Source organism: Sapajus apella, unplaced genomic scaffold, assembly GCF_009761245.1.
Source record: "Sapajus apella isolate SASKATOON/1434 unplaced genomic scaffold, GSC_monkey_1.0 scaffold11, whole genome shotgun sequence".
Lineage (NCBI taxonomy): Eukaryota > Metazoa > Chordata > Mammalia > Primates > Cebidae > Sapajus > Sapajus apella.
Genome location: NW_022436951.1, coordinates 33,297,254 through 33,315,820, shown reverse-complemented (window position 1 = coordinate 33,315,820; position 18,567 = coordinate 33,297,254). Strand labels below are relative to the sequence as shown.

General features: G+C 38.6%; 1 protein-coding gene across 8 annotated transcripts in view; it reads right to left on the bottom strand.

Moving 5' to 3' along the window:
• SEMA5A (semaphorin 5A) overlaps nt 1-18,567 on the bottom strand; it is a 496,284-nt gene that overhangs the window by 30,835 nt on the left and 446,882 nt on the right. For all 8 annotated transcript variants that reach the window (XM_032279108.1, XM_032279114.1, XM_032279115.1 and 5 more), the window contains 2 exons: nt 4,876-5,101; nt 318-536 (listed from right to left, as the gene is read on the bottom strand). In XM_032279108.1, the coding sequence (XP_032134999.1) occupies nt 318-536; nt 4,876-5,101 (445 nt within the window). The remainder of the gene's footprint in view (nt 1-317; nt 537-4,875; nt 5,102-18,567) is intronic.

The following is an 18,567-nucleotide window of genomic DNA, read 5'->3' as shown; positions in this document are numbered from 1 at the left end:
AATCTCCCACGTCAGCCTCCAGAATAACTGGGACTACAGGCATACACCACCATACTTGGCTATTTTTTTTTTTTTTTGGGAGGGATGAGGTCTGTCTATATTGCCCAGGCTTGAGCTTGTAGGCTCAAGCGATCCTCCCTCTTTGGCCTCACAAAGTGCTGAGATTACCAGCATGAGCAACCACACATACCAGGGAATTTATTAAGAACAGAGGTCTCAAACATGAAGGCAGGGAGCTGCGTGAGGCCTGGTAAATTAGAAGGCTCTCCAAGGCCCTTGGGTTTTCAGATCTTTCATAGGTTACACAATCCACTTACCTGGGCAGGGCAAGATGTTGCATTCCTGGTATTCCAGGGATGGGCCGAGGCAAGGCATCCCCCCATACTTGGGTTCGGGGTTGTTGCAAACACGCTTCCGGTTCCGAATGCCCCTGCTGCAGTCACGGCTGCACTGTGACCATGATGTCCAGGCTGACCAAGCCCCATTGACCGTGTGGGCAGAGTATCTCCCAGCACGCAGGAAATCCCCAGAAAGCCCTGCCAAGGAAACAGGTAAAGTGTGATGTGTTTCAAGTTTCAGAGGAACCACAGTCCATGCTAACTTTCATTCTGTATCAGCTGTCCGCCTTACTGCTAGAACCACCCTTGAATTCATTTGAGCTCTTTTTATACTTCAGCAGCCGGAAATCAGCGGGGTGATAACTTCTTATACCTCAAGCTTCTTTCCTGCAGTTACTAGGAAACAAAGCTGAAATTAAGAACTCCATTTGAGAATACAGTAACGTCTTTACACAGGAAATAATAGGTCCTATATAGGTAGTTCATATACTCTTTGATGAACCTTCTTAAAAAGAAAATATAACTTTCTCACTTCTCTTGGGAATTCTACAACCAACTGCCCTGAGATACCATGGAGACAGCCTGCCCTGGAGGACATCCATCTGCAGGAAGTGGGGCATAATTCAGACATTTTCTCAACCTGCTCTTTCATCTGTTAACTTTTCAAAGGTGAATTCATGCTGGTGAAATGTGCCAAGCCAACTGCTCCTGGATCACAGGCCACAGAAACTCCCATCACCTCCGTGGAACTCGTGCCCTGGAACTGAACACAGTGCTGAATGACTTCATAGAAGCTCAGAGCTTACTACCTAACAAAATGTGTTTCCCTAGGAGCCAAGAGGGGCAGCAGCAGTAGCAGTTAGGGTGCTGGGGTGAGTGGGGAGCTGCTGTAGCAGGAATCACAGCCACAGGCTCTGTAGACATACAGTGAGTCATGTGTACTCTGGGCACTTTAACTTCAGTCATGTAATTAGCCATAGTCAAAATTTATGTTTGTTTTGATGAAAATGTCTACCCACTCACAATACTAAAAAGTATTCAATAATTTTCTCAAATGTAGGCAATGTGACACAAGCTTTAACAAATAACTCTAAAAGTACGCAGTAAAGTTCGGGAGAAGAGTGGTCAAAAGACAAATGTGCCAACAACTCTTGGTGTTGTTAAGCAACTGTGTTGTTTACTTAGAAAATCTATTTTGAAAGGATAGCAGGATACTCTTCAGATAAAGTGAATTAGAAGTGTCTTTTGGTGATAAATCAGTATTCTGTGGTGAGTCAATAAAGAAATTACAAGTGTCTTTTGGTGATAAATCAGTATTCTATGGTGAGTCAATAAAGAACAGCTAAGCACAAAATCAAGCCTCATTTTATGTGGTGAGAGGAAAATGAGACCCATTTTGTGTTTTCAAGATATCAATACCAAAATGTGAGATGGTCATTAGAACTCAAAGCCATAAAGACACAGGAGAATAAAGCTCCATGCGTGCATATGTTTATTGCAGCACTATTTACAATGGCAAAGACTTGAAACTAACCCAAATGCCCATCAACCATAGGCTGAATAAAGAAAATGTGGTGTATATACACCACAAAATACTATGCAGCCATAGAGAAGGATGAGTTCACGTCTTTTGTAGGAACATGGATGAAGCTGGAAACCATCATTCTCAGCAAGCTAACACAGTAACAGAAAACCAAACACTGCATGTTCTCACTCATAAGTGGGAGTGGAACAATGAGAACACATGGACACAGGGAGGGGAACATCACACACCAGGCCTGTTGGGGCGTGGTGGGCTACGGGAGGGATAGCATTAGGAGAAATACTTAACGTAGATGATGGCTTTAATGGGTGCAGCAAACCACCATGGCATGTGTATACCGATGTAACAAACTGCACGTTCTGCACATGTATGCTGGAGCTTAAAATATAGTTTAAAAAATATATTGAAGTCACATACAAAATGAAATATTAATGTTAATTGTATATTTTACATAAATCTTGCCATTTGTATATTTAAGCAATCCAATGTTAAGCTTTTTTGAAGGGGAATGGTAAAAATCACGCTAATTTCTCAAACTTCAAATGTTTAACACTTATTAAAAGTACTTTTAAATTCTGAATTTCATATGTTAAATTCCAAACCTCAAATTAAAATAAAACTTGTTTAAATGGAAAAAAAGACACGCTCTTAATCTAATTTTGAAGAAAATATAGACTCTCTTTTATAAATGTGTATTCACATTTTCCTTGGTTTATATTATGAACAATTAAAACTAATATTAGCTCTGGTTTTATATGTATCTGAAAATGGCAGGAATATACTGGGTAAGTTCAGAAAGGAGACTGAAGTTGATGTACAGGGAAGCACCATCATTCATTTTCTATTTGTTTCTTTGATATCGTAAGAAATACAGTTCACAGCCTGTTTTGAAATGAGAGAGTAAGTGAATAGAGATAGTATTGCCAGATTGAGCAAATAAAATGCAGGAAACTGAGTTAAATACCACGTTCAGAAAACGAATAGCATTTTATGATAAGTATGTTCCAAATATTATACGGGACACATCCATACTTAAATAACTGGGCCAGGTACACTAACATTTATAATCCCAACACTTTGGGAGGCCGAGGCAGCAAATCACTTGAGCCTAAGAGTTCAAGACTATCCTGGGCAACATGGAGAAACTCCATCTCTACAAAAAATACAAAAATTAGCTTGATGTGGTGATGCACATGTATAGTTCCAGCTACTGAGGAGGCTGAGGCAGGAGGATTGATTGAACCCAGGAGGTTGAGCCATGACTGCACCATTGTACTTCAACCTGGGCAACAGAGAGATCCTGTCTCAACAAACAAATAAAACAAAACCAAAAAATTGCATGGGTCTTAGTCATTTAAAAAGTTATGTGGCATATACTTATCCTGAAAAGGATTCATGGGATATACCTATACTAGAATAAACTTCTGAAAGATATCTGAAATTTGTATTTAAATTTTATACTTTATCTCACCATACTAGGTGGAGGTCACAAGACTATCCTTCATAAAACGTGCATCTTTAAGTCCTCAGTTATCTTTCTCTTGGTATTTCATAATATACCTTCTCTTCCAAATATAACAAGAGTTTACAAAATTAAAAAGAGTATTATTTTGTTACTCATTTTTCTAGGTAGGTGGTATTTGTTTAATTTGTATGTTTATTCACATAAAAATGATATAAAAGCAGACTCTTTTTATTTGCTTCAAGAAACAATGAGGTTGTGTAATTGCTGAACGACAGTGAGCAGTGGCGTGAGGAGAGAGTCAATGTCAGTAAGAACAGTAGGATGAGGAAGCAGGCTTGTAAAGCAAGTGGCTCCTGCTCCACGTGCTGGGCCTCCAGGCATCCAGGCTGTTCACCGGCTCCCAGGAGAAATCATGGTGATCTGTGACAGGAGAGCAGCTGGTGGCGGTCACCCAGAGCCATGCTGTCTTACAGCCTTCTTCATAGCAACACCAAGGAGATCTACCAAACTCCATGAATTTATCCCACAATAAATTCTGTCCAATATGGCAGCATGCCAGCTCAGTGGCACTCGTCTAGGCTACCCACTCTGGGAAAAGACCCCTTCTCTATAAATGGTTCCTGTCCTTTCATGTTGGGAGAATAAGGTAGAATCACCAGTGCAAAGATGCTAAGGCATATCTAAGAATGGCTGCAAGGCATAACAATCACTGTTCTCATCAAACTGTGATCCAAAGACCCATCTGTGAGTATCTATTTCCTTTTCTGTTAGTATCTTTTCCTTTGAAAGAGATTTTGCTCAATTAGAGGAGACTGAAAAACAGAGATGAAGAACAAAGCAAAGAATCAAAGCTCTTAGGGACCAAGAGGCTCAACTCCTTTTTCTGGAGTTGAGACAGCTGAGCTCTAGGGAGAGAAGGCGACTTGCCCCAGGTAAGAGGACCACTTGGTGTCAGGCCCAGGCAAAGGCCAGATCTGGTTCCTGTCTCAGGGCGTTCTCCGTGCTCCTACTGTGGCATTCAAGGAATTTACTCAATTGTGAGGAGTAAAGTGATTTCAAAGACTATTCTAGTATCCTCACACACTGTGCTTTTTAAAAACAGAAAATCTTTTTATAGGTACAAAGAGAAATGTACTTCCATTGCCTTTGTGAAGTTTAGGGATTAAATAAAGAAAAAACCTTTCTTCAGCTTACATTTTAGGGCCAGAGATGTATGAAAGATCACTGATACATCCCTAGTACATTTTCTGATACTAAATAAATCTCACACAAATGATTCTGGGTCTATAATAATGTTATTTGGGGACCTGATTTCATAGTATCACCTCAATAACTAACTTTTTACAGTAAGGGTCTTTTCTTTCAGTTTGCCATACTGTCAGTTGCACTCTATGGGGAACACTCTTTTCAAGACTGCTAAGCCATAAATAACCAAAAAGAAAAATGCCCCCTTGCTGTTTATGACCTTAGAGGTAAGATCAAAGGCCCTTCCATGGAAGTGGGTCAGTCCCCGTAAAACCACTACTCACCATCTGTGGAGCAGCCACTGGTGCCGTCGCTAGAACAGTACCGCATTTCGATTCTCTGTCTTCCCACTTCCAGCAAATTTGGATCGGGCAGGCGGGCTTTGCACGTGTATCGGAATCGCTGCTCATAGTGGCCACCATTGTCAGAGATGTTGACGGGCATCCAGGGAGTCCAGGGCGTGGTCTTCTTCAGCTCAGGACATGGGCTGGTGTTGCAAGGCTGGTACTCCTGCGGAGGACACACAGGGGAGCGTTACCACAGGGGTAAACAAAGCAACCTCACAAAAGGCTCCTTTCCTTTAGGGAAAGATAAGGGTCTCTAAAACATCAGCTCCTACGACACTCACAGCTACTCTACAAACCTAAAAACACAGTTATGTTAAATTAGGCATTCAACAGAATGCTCAGTGTTCAAATAATCTCCCAAAGGAATTCGCACAGTCTCTCCAGGTGCCAACAATGGGAATGAGGCAGCAGACTTAATTGTTTGTGGAAAAAAAAAAAAAAAACAGTGATCCCACAAAAATCATCTTCCTTTCACTAAATGAGTAGCTAAAATATTGATTATTCTGATGTTAAGTTTAGCTATTTTCTTTAAAAGATTGAATTGTAGAGCCCATAATATTCAGTTTGAGGTTAATGGATGTTTGAAGACCTGGGATCACACATGCCAAGTGTTGGAGTGGTAGGGGAGCCACGATAAAATGATGCAAGAGACTTTTTTACATATAAGAAGCTTTCCCATCATCTCCCAGCTAACACCTTCAAGGCGCTTCTCAGCTTCTCTTGAGAGCATACTAAAATGTAAGTTCTGTTCCCTCCCTCCTAGGTACCTCCCTTGTAAGCACAGGTAGGAGGATCCTGGGCAGCTGAGCATGCAGTGGCTTTGGAGTCTGGCAGGTGGAGATGATGAAAATCTGCCTAGAGCACTTACTGATTTATTTGACAAGCATTCTACATTCAGTTACTGCAGACACAGAGCCCAATCAATAGGAGGACACAGGGACTGACCCTGGATGCAATGTGACAGCATTTCTCCATTTTACAGCCACAGGTTTCACTGGAGGGAAGACCCATACGCATAACACACCTGGTGATGGCCACAGGTTTAAAGATTTTTAACATTATATTAATAAAATAAGAATTAAATCACTTTTTAAGCTTTATTGTAAAATAAGAAAATTGTTCTATCATTTTTCCACCTCTTTCAGTTGCATATTTTGATACTTATTTCCACAGAGCTAAACTTGAGTTGGGGTCCTTCTGGTAAACCATTTGAATCTACGAATTCCTTTCGTTTTAGAAATAGTCTTGATTACTTCATCTCATTCTTCCCTCCGTTTTCTTGCTGCGTCTCTTATCATTTGGATATAAACTTATCTATCCATTTTTATATTTCTCATCTTTTATCTCATAGTTTCCATGTCTTCATCTTTTGCTTTAGTTTCTGGAAGATTCCTCAATCTTATCTCCCAAAATAATGATTTAAATTTTCATCTTATCTATTACATTGTAAAGTTTCAAAAGGCCTTTCGTATCATTTTTTTTTTTTTTTGGTTCTTGATTATTCCCTGATACTGTATGCTACTTTCTCCAATTTGAGTACATTAAGGATTTGAGTACACTGAGTACATTAATGAATTATTTTAAGGTTGTAGCCTCTCTCTACAGCTTCTCTATCTTCTAAATTGCTGAATTCCCTTTGCTGTTTGGATCTCTACCTTTCTTGTTAGATTGTTTCTTCTGTGGTCTAAACATTCTTTGTTTTCTGCTCTGATTTAGAGTGGAGGGCTAAAAAGTTTAACTGGAAGGTCTGAGCAAAGAGAAGTCTGTAGACCTGGTCAGATCTGGCTGCAATCTTTAGATGAAATATGTTGTCAGAAACTTCAACCTTTCCTGCTGAACTCCTCAGAGACCCCTGAGAAGACTGCTCCAATACCTTGCCTGGATGCTGGAGGCTGAGCCATGGGGGATCTGAGAGCCAAGTGGAGGAAGAGGGTTGAACTCTCAGTGTCCAGTAGACAACCATTATCTTACTCTGCCTTTCTCAGTTCTGAAGCACCCAGTTAAATGAGTCCAGTGCTCAGAGGTCCAGAGACCCTCTGTTTCCCTCTCCAGAAAATAAGCTTCCTGGCATCTGCTAGACAGAGCAGGTCTTGTCTCCTTGGTGGAGCAGGAGAGAGGTATGGAGGTCTGACAACTTCTTAAACAGAAGTCATCCAATGTTATTTTGCCACTAACAGAGAAAACGGGGCTGCTGATTCCTGAGCTCTCTGAGGGGTCTCTGGTGTGCATTGAGATGATTATTTTCATGTATGTGTTGGGGGTCCCCAAGATCACTCCAGTTTCTATGATTAGAGAGCAGGATCCATAGGACTCTGTATACAGCAGTGTTTTCAGCTATAATTTATTATAGTAAAAGAATACAAAGCAAAATCAGCAAAGGGAAAACACACATGGAATAGAAGTCCAGGCAAGGCCAGGCAGAACCAAGAGTCCTCTTTCAGCGGAGTCACAAAGGATGTGCTCAGGCTTCCCCAGCAGCTAGTTGTGATTATGTACAGGGAAGGTAGTCTACTGGGAAGCTCACTGGAGATGGTGCTCAGGGTTTTCACTGGGGTCTGACTGCATAAGCATCTTTGCACTGCATGTACCAAAAGTCCAGATTCCCTAAGGAAGCTTTCAGTATATGTACAGACAGTTTAAGCACAGAAAGCCACTCTTGCCATCTGGGAATGGTAGAAACTTTCCTGAAATCCAGATTCCCAGATGCCAGCCAAGAGCTAGCCTTGCAAGCAGGCCTTTCCAAGAGTCACAGGGCAGGGCAGACATGTCTTCTGCATAGTTCCCCTCTGCTAGACTTGAATTCATGCTTCTTCAATATGTTTCCAGATTCTACTTTTTATAAACAATATGGTTCCTTCTCTTTTTTTTCTGACTTTGTGCATTTATGCCTTTAAAAATCAATCCCTCCAACATTGTATTGATATGCTTCCAGTAGGACAGAAAGCAACTGTGTGTGTCCATGCCACCAAGTTTACCTGGGAACCTAATACAATCTTTATTTTATTCTGTTTTAAATATTCTAACTAGCATTCTCTACTCATAATACATTTCTTTCTTCTTTTTTTTTCAGCAGATAACAGGATTTTTGTGACATCATAGGCTTTTAACATAAACTATGTAAAACGATCATTGCTGTTTCTTTGATTTAATACTTTCCAGGCATTCCTCCCAGACTACGCCATCTCCATGTCAACAAATACTAGAAAGACAGATGACTTCATTTTCTTGTGTTTACAGCATCTTTTATTATGACATCTTTTGAATGCTGCCTCTTAAATGAAAAAGCCCCAATGAATGCCATAAACCCAATCATGTGAAAAGCCAGGCACAACACATGTGTGATCTCTTTCACTTGGAATGAAAACCACATGACATGGACCTTCTGCGCCTATGGTATGGGGATGCTTTCACCCCTGGATTGAGAATGGCAAGAGCCACTGCCCATCCCTCCCTACCTCAGAGCCAGCCTGGCCATGTAAGCATCCCGGAGCTCCTTGGCGAAATGTACTCAAAACATGTGCAGTTTGGCCATGTGCGGTGGCTCATGTCTGTCATCCCCGCACTTTGGGAGACCAAGGCGGGTGGATCACCTGAGGTCAGGAGCTCGAGACCAGCCTGGCCAATCCCATTTCTACTAAAAATATAAAAATTAGCCAGGTGTGATGTCAGGTGCCTGTAGTTCTAACTACTCTAGAGCCTGAGGCATAAGAATCGCTAGAGCCTGGAAGGCGGGGGTTGCAGTGAGCCAACACTGCACCATTGCACTCCAGACTGGGTGACAGAGTGAGACTCCGTCTCAAACAAACAAGCAAACAAACAAACAAATAACACGTGATGTTTATGGGCCTCTGTTTGAAAAGTGCTGGTCTTTAGGTCTTAACAAATGCAGCATTACCTATAAATTAGTAACATCCTACATCTTCATAAACAGATTTATAGGCTACCATCAGTAATTCTCAGGTTCCCCACAATGCAAGCTTCATCCCTTCTATGGAGATGAAGCTTAATTTTTGAAATGTACGAGTGGCCAAATGTGTTTGGAAGTTGGCTCAAGTGTCTGCATTCTCATCTCTGTGTTGGTCCCAGAGGTAGGCGCAGCTCACGGCTAAGGAAGATCAGTTCAGTCTCTAGATCTAAGCTGCCAAAACAGTCTGTTCTTATGTTCTTATTTCCTCATGATTCAAAGTTTAACATGAGACTTCTCCTTTCCAGTGCTTTTTGAAGTTTAATTATGATACATTCACTTGAAGTATCAAATTACGAAATGGTGAGAAATGATGTGGTCAATTTCTTTTATCTTAATAAGCAAAATCATGAAGTGATTTAATTCTGTTGTGATCACTTATATGGCTTAACTGAATAAGTATGCTACAATTTACTAGAGAACTACTACTGTAACTATCCAAATGTAAATGGAACTTTAACAACACTGCACTTAATACTAAAGAGATAAACGATTTTAAAAAGGATTTCAGGAAGCTATCTACTGTGCTGTGGCACATAAGGTTCTTAACATTCTGATGGAAAATGAAATAAGAATGCTTACTAAAGCAATTATAAATAACTTCACCAAATATGTCCCCCATGTATTATGCATTCCAGTCAACTGTGGTAAAAGCATCCATTTAAACGTTTAATCCAGAAACCTGGGAGACACTCTGCCGGTTCTCCCTTACTTCTTCTTTTCCATTTTTACTATACTTTAAGTTCTGGGGTACATGTGCAAAACATGCAGGTTTGTTACATAGGTATATATGTGCCATGGTGTTTTGCTGCACCCATCAACCCATCATCTACCTTAGGCATTTTTCCTAATGCTATCCCTCCCCCGGCCCTCGACCCCCAAGATGCCTCAGAGTGTGATGTTCTCCTCCCTATGTCCAAGTGTTCTCATTGTTCAACTCCCACTTATAAGTGAGTACATGCGGTGTTTGGTTTTCTGTTCCTGTGTTAGTTTGCTGAGAATGATGGTTTCCAGCTTTATTCATGTCCCTGCAAAGGACAGGAACTCATCATTTTTTATGGCTGCATGATATTCCATGGTGTATATGTGCAACATTTTCTTCGGCCAATCTATCAGTGATGGGCATTTGGGTTGGTTCCAAGTCTTTGCTATTGTGAATAGTGATGCAATAAACACACATGTGCATGTGTCCATATAGAATGATTTATAATCCTTTGGGTATATTCCCAGGAATGGGATTGCTGGGTCAAATGGTATTTTTGGTTCTAGATCTTTGAGAAATCACCACACTGTCTTCCACAATGGTGGAACTAATTTACACTCCCACCAACAGTGTAAAAGTGTTCCTGTTTCTCTACATCCTCTCCAGCATCAGTTGTTTCCTGACTTTTAATGATCACCATTGTAACTGGCGTGAGATGGTATCTCATTGCGGTATTGATTTGCATTTCCCTAATGAACAGAGATGATAAGCCTTTTTTCATGTTTGTTGGTGGCATAAATGTCTGTTTAAGAAGTGTCTGTTCATACTCTTTGCCCACTTTTTGATGGAGTTTTTTTTTTTCTTATAGATTTGTTTAAGTTCTTTGTAGATTCTGGATATTAGCCCTTTTTCAGATGGATAGATTGCAAAATTTTTCTCCCATTCTGTAGGTTGCCTGCTCACTCTGATGACAGTTTCCTTTGCAGTGCAGAAGTTCTTTAGTTTAATTAGGTCCATTTGTCAATTTTGGCTTTTGTTGCTATTGCTTTTGGTGTTTTACTCATGCAGTATTTGCCCATACCTATGTCCTGAATGGTATTGCCTAGGTTTTCTTCTAGGGTTTTTATGGTTTTAGGTCTTACGTTTAAGTGTTTAATATATCTTTTTTTTTTTTTTTTTTTTTTTGGACGGAGTTTCGCTCTTCTTACCCAGGCTGGAGTGCAATGGCGCGATCTCGGCTCACCTCAACCTCCGCCTCCTGGGTTCAGGCAATTCTCCTGCCTCAGTCTCCTGAGTAGCTGGGATTACAGGCACGTGCCACCATGCCCAGCTAATTTTTTGTATTTTTAGTAGAGACGGGGTTTCACCGTGTTGACCAGGATGGTCTCGATCTCTTGACCTTGTGATCCACCCACCTCGGCCTCCCAAAATGCTGGGATTACAGGCTTGAGCCACCTCGCCCGGCCTTAATGCATCTTGAGTTAATTTTTGTATAAGGTGTAAGGAAGTGGTCCAGTTTGTTTTCTGAATAAGGCTAGCCAGTATTCCCAACACCATTTATTAAAGAATCCTCTCCCCATTGCTTGTTTTTGTCAGGTTTGTCAAAGATCAGATGGTTGCAGATGTGTGGCATTCGTTCTGAGGCCTCTGTTCTGTTCTATTCATTTATATATCTGTTTTTGGTACCAGGACCATGCTGATTTGCTTACTGTAGCCTTGTAGTATAGTTTGAAATCAGGGAGCATGATGCCTCCAACTTTGTTCTTTTTGCTTAGGATTGTCTTGACTACACATGCTCTTTTTTGGTTCTATGTAAAATTTAATGTATTTTTTAATGTAATTCAGTGAAGTAAGTCAATGGTAGCTTGAGGGGGAATAGCATAGAATCTACAAATTACTTTGGGTAGTATGGCCATTTTCACGATATTGATTATTCTTATCCATGAGCATGGAATGTTTTTCCATTTGTTTTTGTCCTCTCTTATTACCTTTAACAGTGGTTTGTAGTTCTCCTTGAGGAGGGCCTTCACATCCCTTGCAAGTGTATTCCTAGATATTTTATTTTCTTTGTAGCAATTGTGAATGGGAGTTCACTTATGATTTGGCTCTCTGCTAGTCTATTATTGGTGTATAAGAATGCATGTGATTTCTGTACATTGATTTTTGTATCCTGAGAATTTGCCGAAGTTTCTTATCAGCTTAAGGAAATTTTGGGCTGAGACAATGGGGTTTTCTAAATATACAATCATGTCATCTGCAAAGAGAGACATTAGACTTCCTCTCTCCCTATTTCAATACCCTTTATTTCTTTCTCTTGCCTGATGTCCCTGGCCAGAACTTCCAATATTATATTGAATAGGAATGGTGAGAGAGGGCATCTTTGTCTTGTGCTGGTGTTCAAAGGGAATGCTTCCAGCTTTTGCACATTCGTTATGAAATTGGCTTGGGTTTGTCACAAATATCTCTTATTATTTTGAGATATATTCCATTAATACCTAGTTTATTGAGAGTTTTTAGCCTGAAGGGGTGTTGAATTTTATTGAAGGACTTTTCTGCATCTATTAAGATAATCATGTAGTTTTTCTCATTGGTTCTGTTTATGTGATGAATTATGTTTATTGATTTGCATATGTTGAACCAGCCTTGCATCGCAGGGATGAAGCCGACTTGATCGTGATGGATAAGCTTTTTGATGTGCTGCTGGATTCAGTTTGCCAGTATTTTACTGAGGGTTTTCGTATCAATGTTCATCAGGGATATTGGCCTGAAATTGTCTTTTTTTGTTGTGACTCTGACAGGGTTTTGTATCAGAATGATGCTGGTATCATAAAATGTGTTGGGGAAAAGTTCTTCTTTTTCTATTGTTTGGAATGTTTCAGAAGGAACGGTACCAGATCCTCTTTGTACCTCTGGTAGATTTTGGGAATCTGGAATCTGTCTGGTCCTGGACTTTTTTTTGGTTGGTAGGCTATTAATTACTGCCTCAATTTCAGAACTTGATATTGGTCTATTCAGAGATTCGACTTCTTTCTGGTTTAGTCTTGGGAGAGTGTATGTGTCTAGGAATTTATCCATTTCAGTTCTCCCTTACTTCTATGCCAAGTTCTGCAGTCATCGGTTCCTGTGTTCCTTCTGTCATCTCCATCTTAATTGTCTCTCTTCTAATTCAGGCCCCCATCACCATATGCCTGATTTACAGAATCAAAGCATGTAGTTCCCCAAAGCTTAAGTGCCTATTTTTAATTCTGTATCTATTAATAGACTGCAAATTTGTCAAAAGCAAAAGCTTTATCAAATTTATATTAACCAAACTTGAACAGAGTAACACTATGTGGTAAGTGGATAAATCATATTGATTAAGTAAGTGATAAGCCTTTTAAGATAAAATTTGCACACATTTGGGGAACAAATTTAGATAGTTAAGTGGGACTTCCTGTTTTGCCATTTATTTTTCCTTTCAGAAAATTAAAATCTTATATTTCATACATTGAAAGTAAAGTAGAGAGATGGAGACGACCCAAGCAGAATTTTGATACCACATCCTTAGAGTGAAGCACAAAAATTACTCTTAAGCTAATCTAATCCACAGTGAATATATAAACCAATTTTATTCTCATATGGAATACTTATGGTTTCCATATGCAGTCACAAAGTTCTCTTTCAGTAACTAAGTTTGGCCTGCTGAGACAGAAAGCAATTCCGCATAAGAGAAATAACAAAGTAATTGAATTATGGTTGCAAAGAGCCCAAACACTCAAGTGTCTGCATGGAAGTACAACCACACTCCCAGGAGCATGTGGCAAACAGGGCAAAGATTGACAGGAGGTTCTGAAAATTAGTTTAGTTGTACCCAGTAAGGAAGGTATGTAAAGGAAGGTGGTGGCTTCAAAATTATAGGGCCACAGAGTGTCTTCTGCTTCCCTCCAATATGGAGTAACGGAAGCTGTATTAACCCTTACCCCTTAATAACAAAAAGTTATATTAAATAATGGTTCTTAAGGTATTGGCCTTCAGGCGATGAAGGTCAGTTATCACTGAGTGATGGGAGACAATTCAAGGGAGAGGCATGAATGCCACAGCCTATAGCCCTGAGAAGGTTTCCAGGATACGGTGTGAGGAGCAGAAACCCGGGCACAGGCTAGAGGATGAGGAGACAGGTTTGGGAGCTGGAGAATGCCAAAGTGGCTGAAATTACTGGAAACGAGAAAGTTACACAAAGAGAACACACCAGTGATGTGCAGAGATCACCCATCAAGATTTCAATTGAGTACAAATTGGATAACGCAGGTTTTGACTTAAAAAATCAGCAAGTTCATGTGAAGAAACTACACAGGAGTAGGGAAATATCTGTCTGGAAAGATAAGAGGGAACAGTGTGTGTCACCACATAGGACCAGGAAGAGTGCTTGCTTCAAAGAACAAAAGTAAAAGACCTCATAATGCAAGAAGCATTGATAGGATACCAAAAGGGCCTTCACTTTACACTGAAGAAAAATTACCACAAACTAAATGTGGCTTTGATCCCAAGAAACTAAAACTAAAAGCAAGCACGAACACCATCAAACTGGTTTTACATAACTTAATTATGTCCCCAAAGAGAACCCTAGCATATACTTAGGACAACAAAAGTATCTACCACATAACCAGTTTAAATTCACAATTTATTGCATCCAATCTAAAATTACCAAGTATGAAAAGAAGTCAAAAACACAACCTGTAAGGAAGAGAAAACTCAGTCAATTGAAACTGATGCAGAGATGACACAGATGACAGAATGTGTAGTCAACAACATCAAAACAGTAATTATAACTGCATCCCATACGTTCAAGGAAGACCTCGAAGAGATAAGGAAGAAATAGCTTGCAACATACCAGCTGTAATATACAAAACATTTGCAGATAATTGCAGGTGAGACAGTATCTCCCAAGTCATTCTATGAGGCCAACTTTAGTCTGATATCAAAACTAGATAAAGACAGAAGAAAAGAAAACTGCAGGTGAATATTTATCATTAATGTAGATGTTAACACTCTTAAAAAGACTTTTAATAAATTGTACCCCAAAATATGTCAAAAGTTTAATACCTCATGATCAAGTGGTTATTATGTCATCAATGAAAGACTGGGTTAGTATTTGAAATTAAATTAATGTAATTCATCGTATGAACGGTATAGAAGTAAACTCATAAAATAATCTCAATAGATCCAAAAATTATTTGATAAAAATCAAAATTAATCCTTATAAAAACTCTCAATCAACTTGGAATACCAATAAATTTCCTAAATCCCATGAAGGACATCTATTAAAAACATACAGCCTGTGTGCTTTCCTCTTAAGATTAGTAATAAGGCAAGGATGTCTGTCCTTACCACTCTTATTCAAGATTGTGCTGGAAGTTCTAGCCAGTGCATTCAGGAAAGAAAAAGAAACAAAAGTTATCCATATTAAAAGTAAGAAGTAATTATATTTTTACTCACAAACAATATGATGGTCTATGTAGAAAAGGTTATGGAGTCTACCAAAAAAAACTACTAGAAGGCAGAAAAAAAGCTACTTAAAAAAACTACCTTTAAGGCCGCAGAAGACAAGATCGATATAAATATAAAATATTAGTTCATTCCTATGCATCAGCCACAGGCAACCAGAAATTAAAATCTTAAAAGAATACCACTTACAGTAGCATCAAAACATGAAATACTTCAGATTAAATCTCAAAAAAATATGTGCATGACTTTTACAATGAAAGGAAATGGAATCAATGCAATCCTAATTATAATTCCAGGAGGCATTTTTGGTAGAAATTAACACACTCATTATAAACTTCATATGGAATCTAAAGTCTCTAGAATAGTCAAAATGTTTTGGCAAGAAAGAACAAAGTTGGGAGACTTATGCTATCTAACTTCAGGACTTATTATAAAGGTACAATAATCAATATGCTGTGGTGTTAGCATCAAGATAGAAAGACTGAGCAAAAGGACAGAATGGGAAGTCTAGGAATAGACCCACATGTTTATGACTTATTCATTTGTTTTGTAAATGTGCAAAGGCAATTCAATGAAGAAAGTATAGTCTCTTCTGAAAGTGATGTTGGAATAATTAAGTATCCATATGTGAAAACATGAATTTTGATCAATAACTTGCTCCATCTATGATAATTGATGTAAATGGATCATAACCCAATATATAAAGCTGTACAACTCCTAGAAAAAAAAATATGAGAACATCTGTGGGATCTTAGGTTAAGCAAAGATTTTCTAAATAAAATACCAAAAGCATTATCCATAAAATAAAAAGAAAAACAAGATAAAGTGAATTAATCAAACTCAGAAGCTTCTGCCCTTGAAAGATCACTGTTAAGAAAATTAAAGATGAGCTATCAGTCTGAGAGAAAGTATTTGCAAATCATAATCTGATAGAAGACTTGCATCCATTATGTATTTAAAAAATAAAAACTAAAGTATAAAAGCTAACTAATAGAAAAATTGTTGAAAGATACGTATAGGCATTTCAACAAAGACATATGATGGCGAAAAAGCATACGTAAAGTTTAAAAAAGGTAAACTGAAGCCACAAGTAAACCACTACACATTATTAGAATGACTAAAATTCAAATAACAACAACAGAAAAAACAAAAAAGCCCCCAAACCCAAAATGAGGACACAATGCTTTAGATTCACTCAGCCATCCCAAATAACATCCAGTGCATGTATTTGGATCTGGCTCACAGAAGCGAAAAATACTCAATATTCAGAATGCTACAAGACAAACTCATATATGCTAGCTACTCTCAATAGAGGCTGATGATTTAAAGATTTTCTATATTCCTGGTTTCTTCCTACTACTTTCACTAGTCATAAAAACACAATAAAATACAATAGAAATGTTTTGAAAAAATGTGAAAACAATATTGTAACCAAAAAATGAGTATTTCTAAGTAGAAAAGAATCCACCATCCCACTGTTCCATGAAGTAACCCCATTCTGCGTGTTTGCTCTATCTCGTACACTGCTGATGGCATTGCAAATGGTACAGCCCTTTGAAAACTGTTGGATACTCTCTTAAGAAGTTAAACACATACACATCCCATAACCTACTCATGTCACTCATCTGTATTTACCCATGCCCATACAAACACTTGTACATGAATGTTCACAAAAGCTTTATTTGTAGTCGTCAAAAAACTAGAGACAACTCATATGGTCATCCCCAGATAGATAGCTGAACAAATAATCTATGGAATATTACTCAGCAATGCAAAGAAATAACCTTGATATACAGAACAACAAAGAATCTGAAAATAATCATGCACATAAAAAAAGCCAGTAAAAAAAAAAAAAAAGAGGGACACTATACAATTTTATTCCTATAACATTAGGGAATATGAAAACTAAGGCATGGAGACAGAAAGCAATCAGTGCTCATCTGAGACTAGGGATTCCTGGGAGGGTTATCAGGGAGGTATTGCAAAAGGAAATGAAAAACCTTGGGTTGATGGACATGTTCACGACCTTTTTCGTGTTAATGGTTTCATGAATGTATAAATACCTTAAAACTTATCAAATTTTATAAATTTAAACATGTAGTGCATTGTATGCCAACCATGACCCAATAAAGCTACAAAACTGCATGGTCTCAGACAAACAAACCTCTTTCTAAATCAGAGTGGCTTCTTTGCTCATTTAGAAATTATATCTTGAAATCACATCATTTGCAGCAACAGGAATGGAGCTGAAGGTCACTATCTTTAGTGAAATAAGCCAAGCCCTAAAACACAAATATCACATGTTCTCACTTACATGCAGGAGCCAAAAAAAATTTGATCACATAGAGGTAGAGAAATATAGTAAATGGAGGTTCAGAAAGGTAAGTGGAAGAGAGAGAGGAGGATGAAGAGAAGTGGATTAAAGGGTAAAAACATGCATCTGAAGAGAAGAGGTAAATTTAGTATTTGATAGCAGAGTAGAGTAACTATAACGAAGCAGAAATGCATTCTACTTCGGGGATGGACACCCTAAATACCCTGACTCACACACATTACATACATGTAACAATATTTCACGTGTACACCACAAATTTGTACAAATAAAAAATGGTATCCAAAACAACTATGACTTTAAACATACTTGCATATATTAAAATTATAGCAATGTTTTCCATGGCATTTATGTTTGGTTATTTAGGACTGAATATGACCAGTATTTGTAGATAAATGCTTCATAAATACAAAATGGATACCATCAATTCCAATTTTACTTTTCACCATATATGTCCAAAAAATGACACTATTATCTATTACATAGCCAGCCAGGCCAATGACTATGTTGTGATCTGTGTGTGTTTGCGTGTGAGTGCAGCCTGTGCATGTTCCTCATTCATTTCAAATCACTGATGTCTCTTCTAATCAGTGTATCTGGCCACAGTGCACCATCCTGCTGGCACAGGCCTTTGAACATGAGGGAGTTATCATACAATGACCTTCCAAGGGATTTGGAGAAGTGTGGGAGTCACAGGCTGACTTAGAAGAACTTGTCTTCCAGGACTGCTTCTTACTCACCATCCAACCCTCTGCAAACCATCTTCAAATGCTTGTAATACCTGCCAGCAAATGCCATATGAGAGGACAGACAAGCTGGTCTCCTAATACCAAAGTGCCTTTGCAATCCACAACTTTGCTTTAGATTTACTCAGCCATCCCAAATAAACACCCTGTGCACGTATTTGGATCTGGCTTATAGAAGGAGAAAAGAGTCGATATTCAAAATGCCAAAAGACAAACTCAGTATACGCTAGTTACTCTGGAGAGAGGTTAATGATTAGAGGTATTACTGGTTTCTTTCTTACTACTCATAAAAGCACAACAAAATACAATAGAAATGTTTTGGAAAAAATGTGAAAACGTTGTAACCAAAAAGTGAGCATTTCTTTTTTTTTTTTTTTTTTTTTTTTTTTTTTTTTTTTTT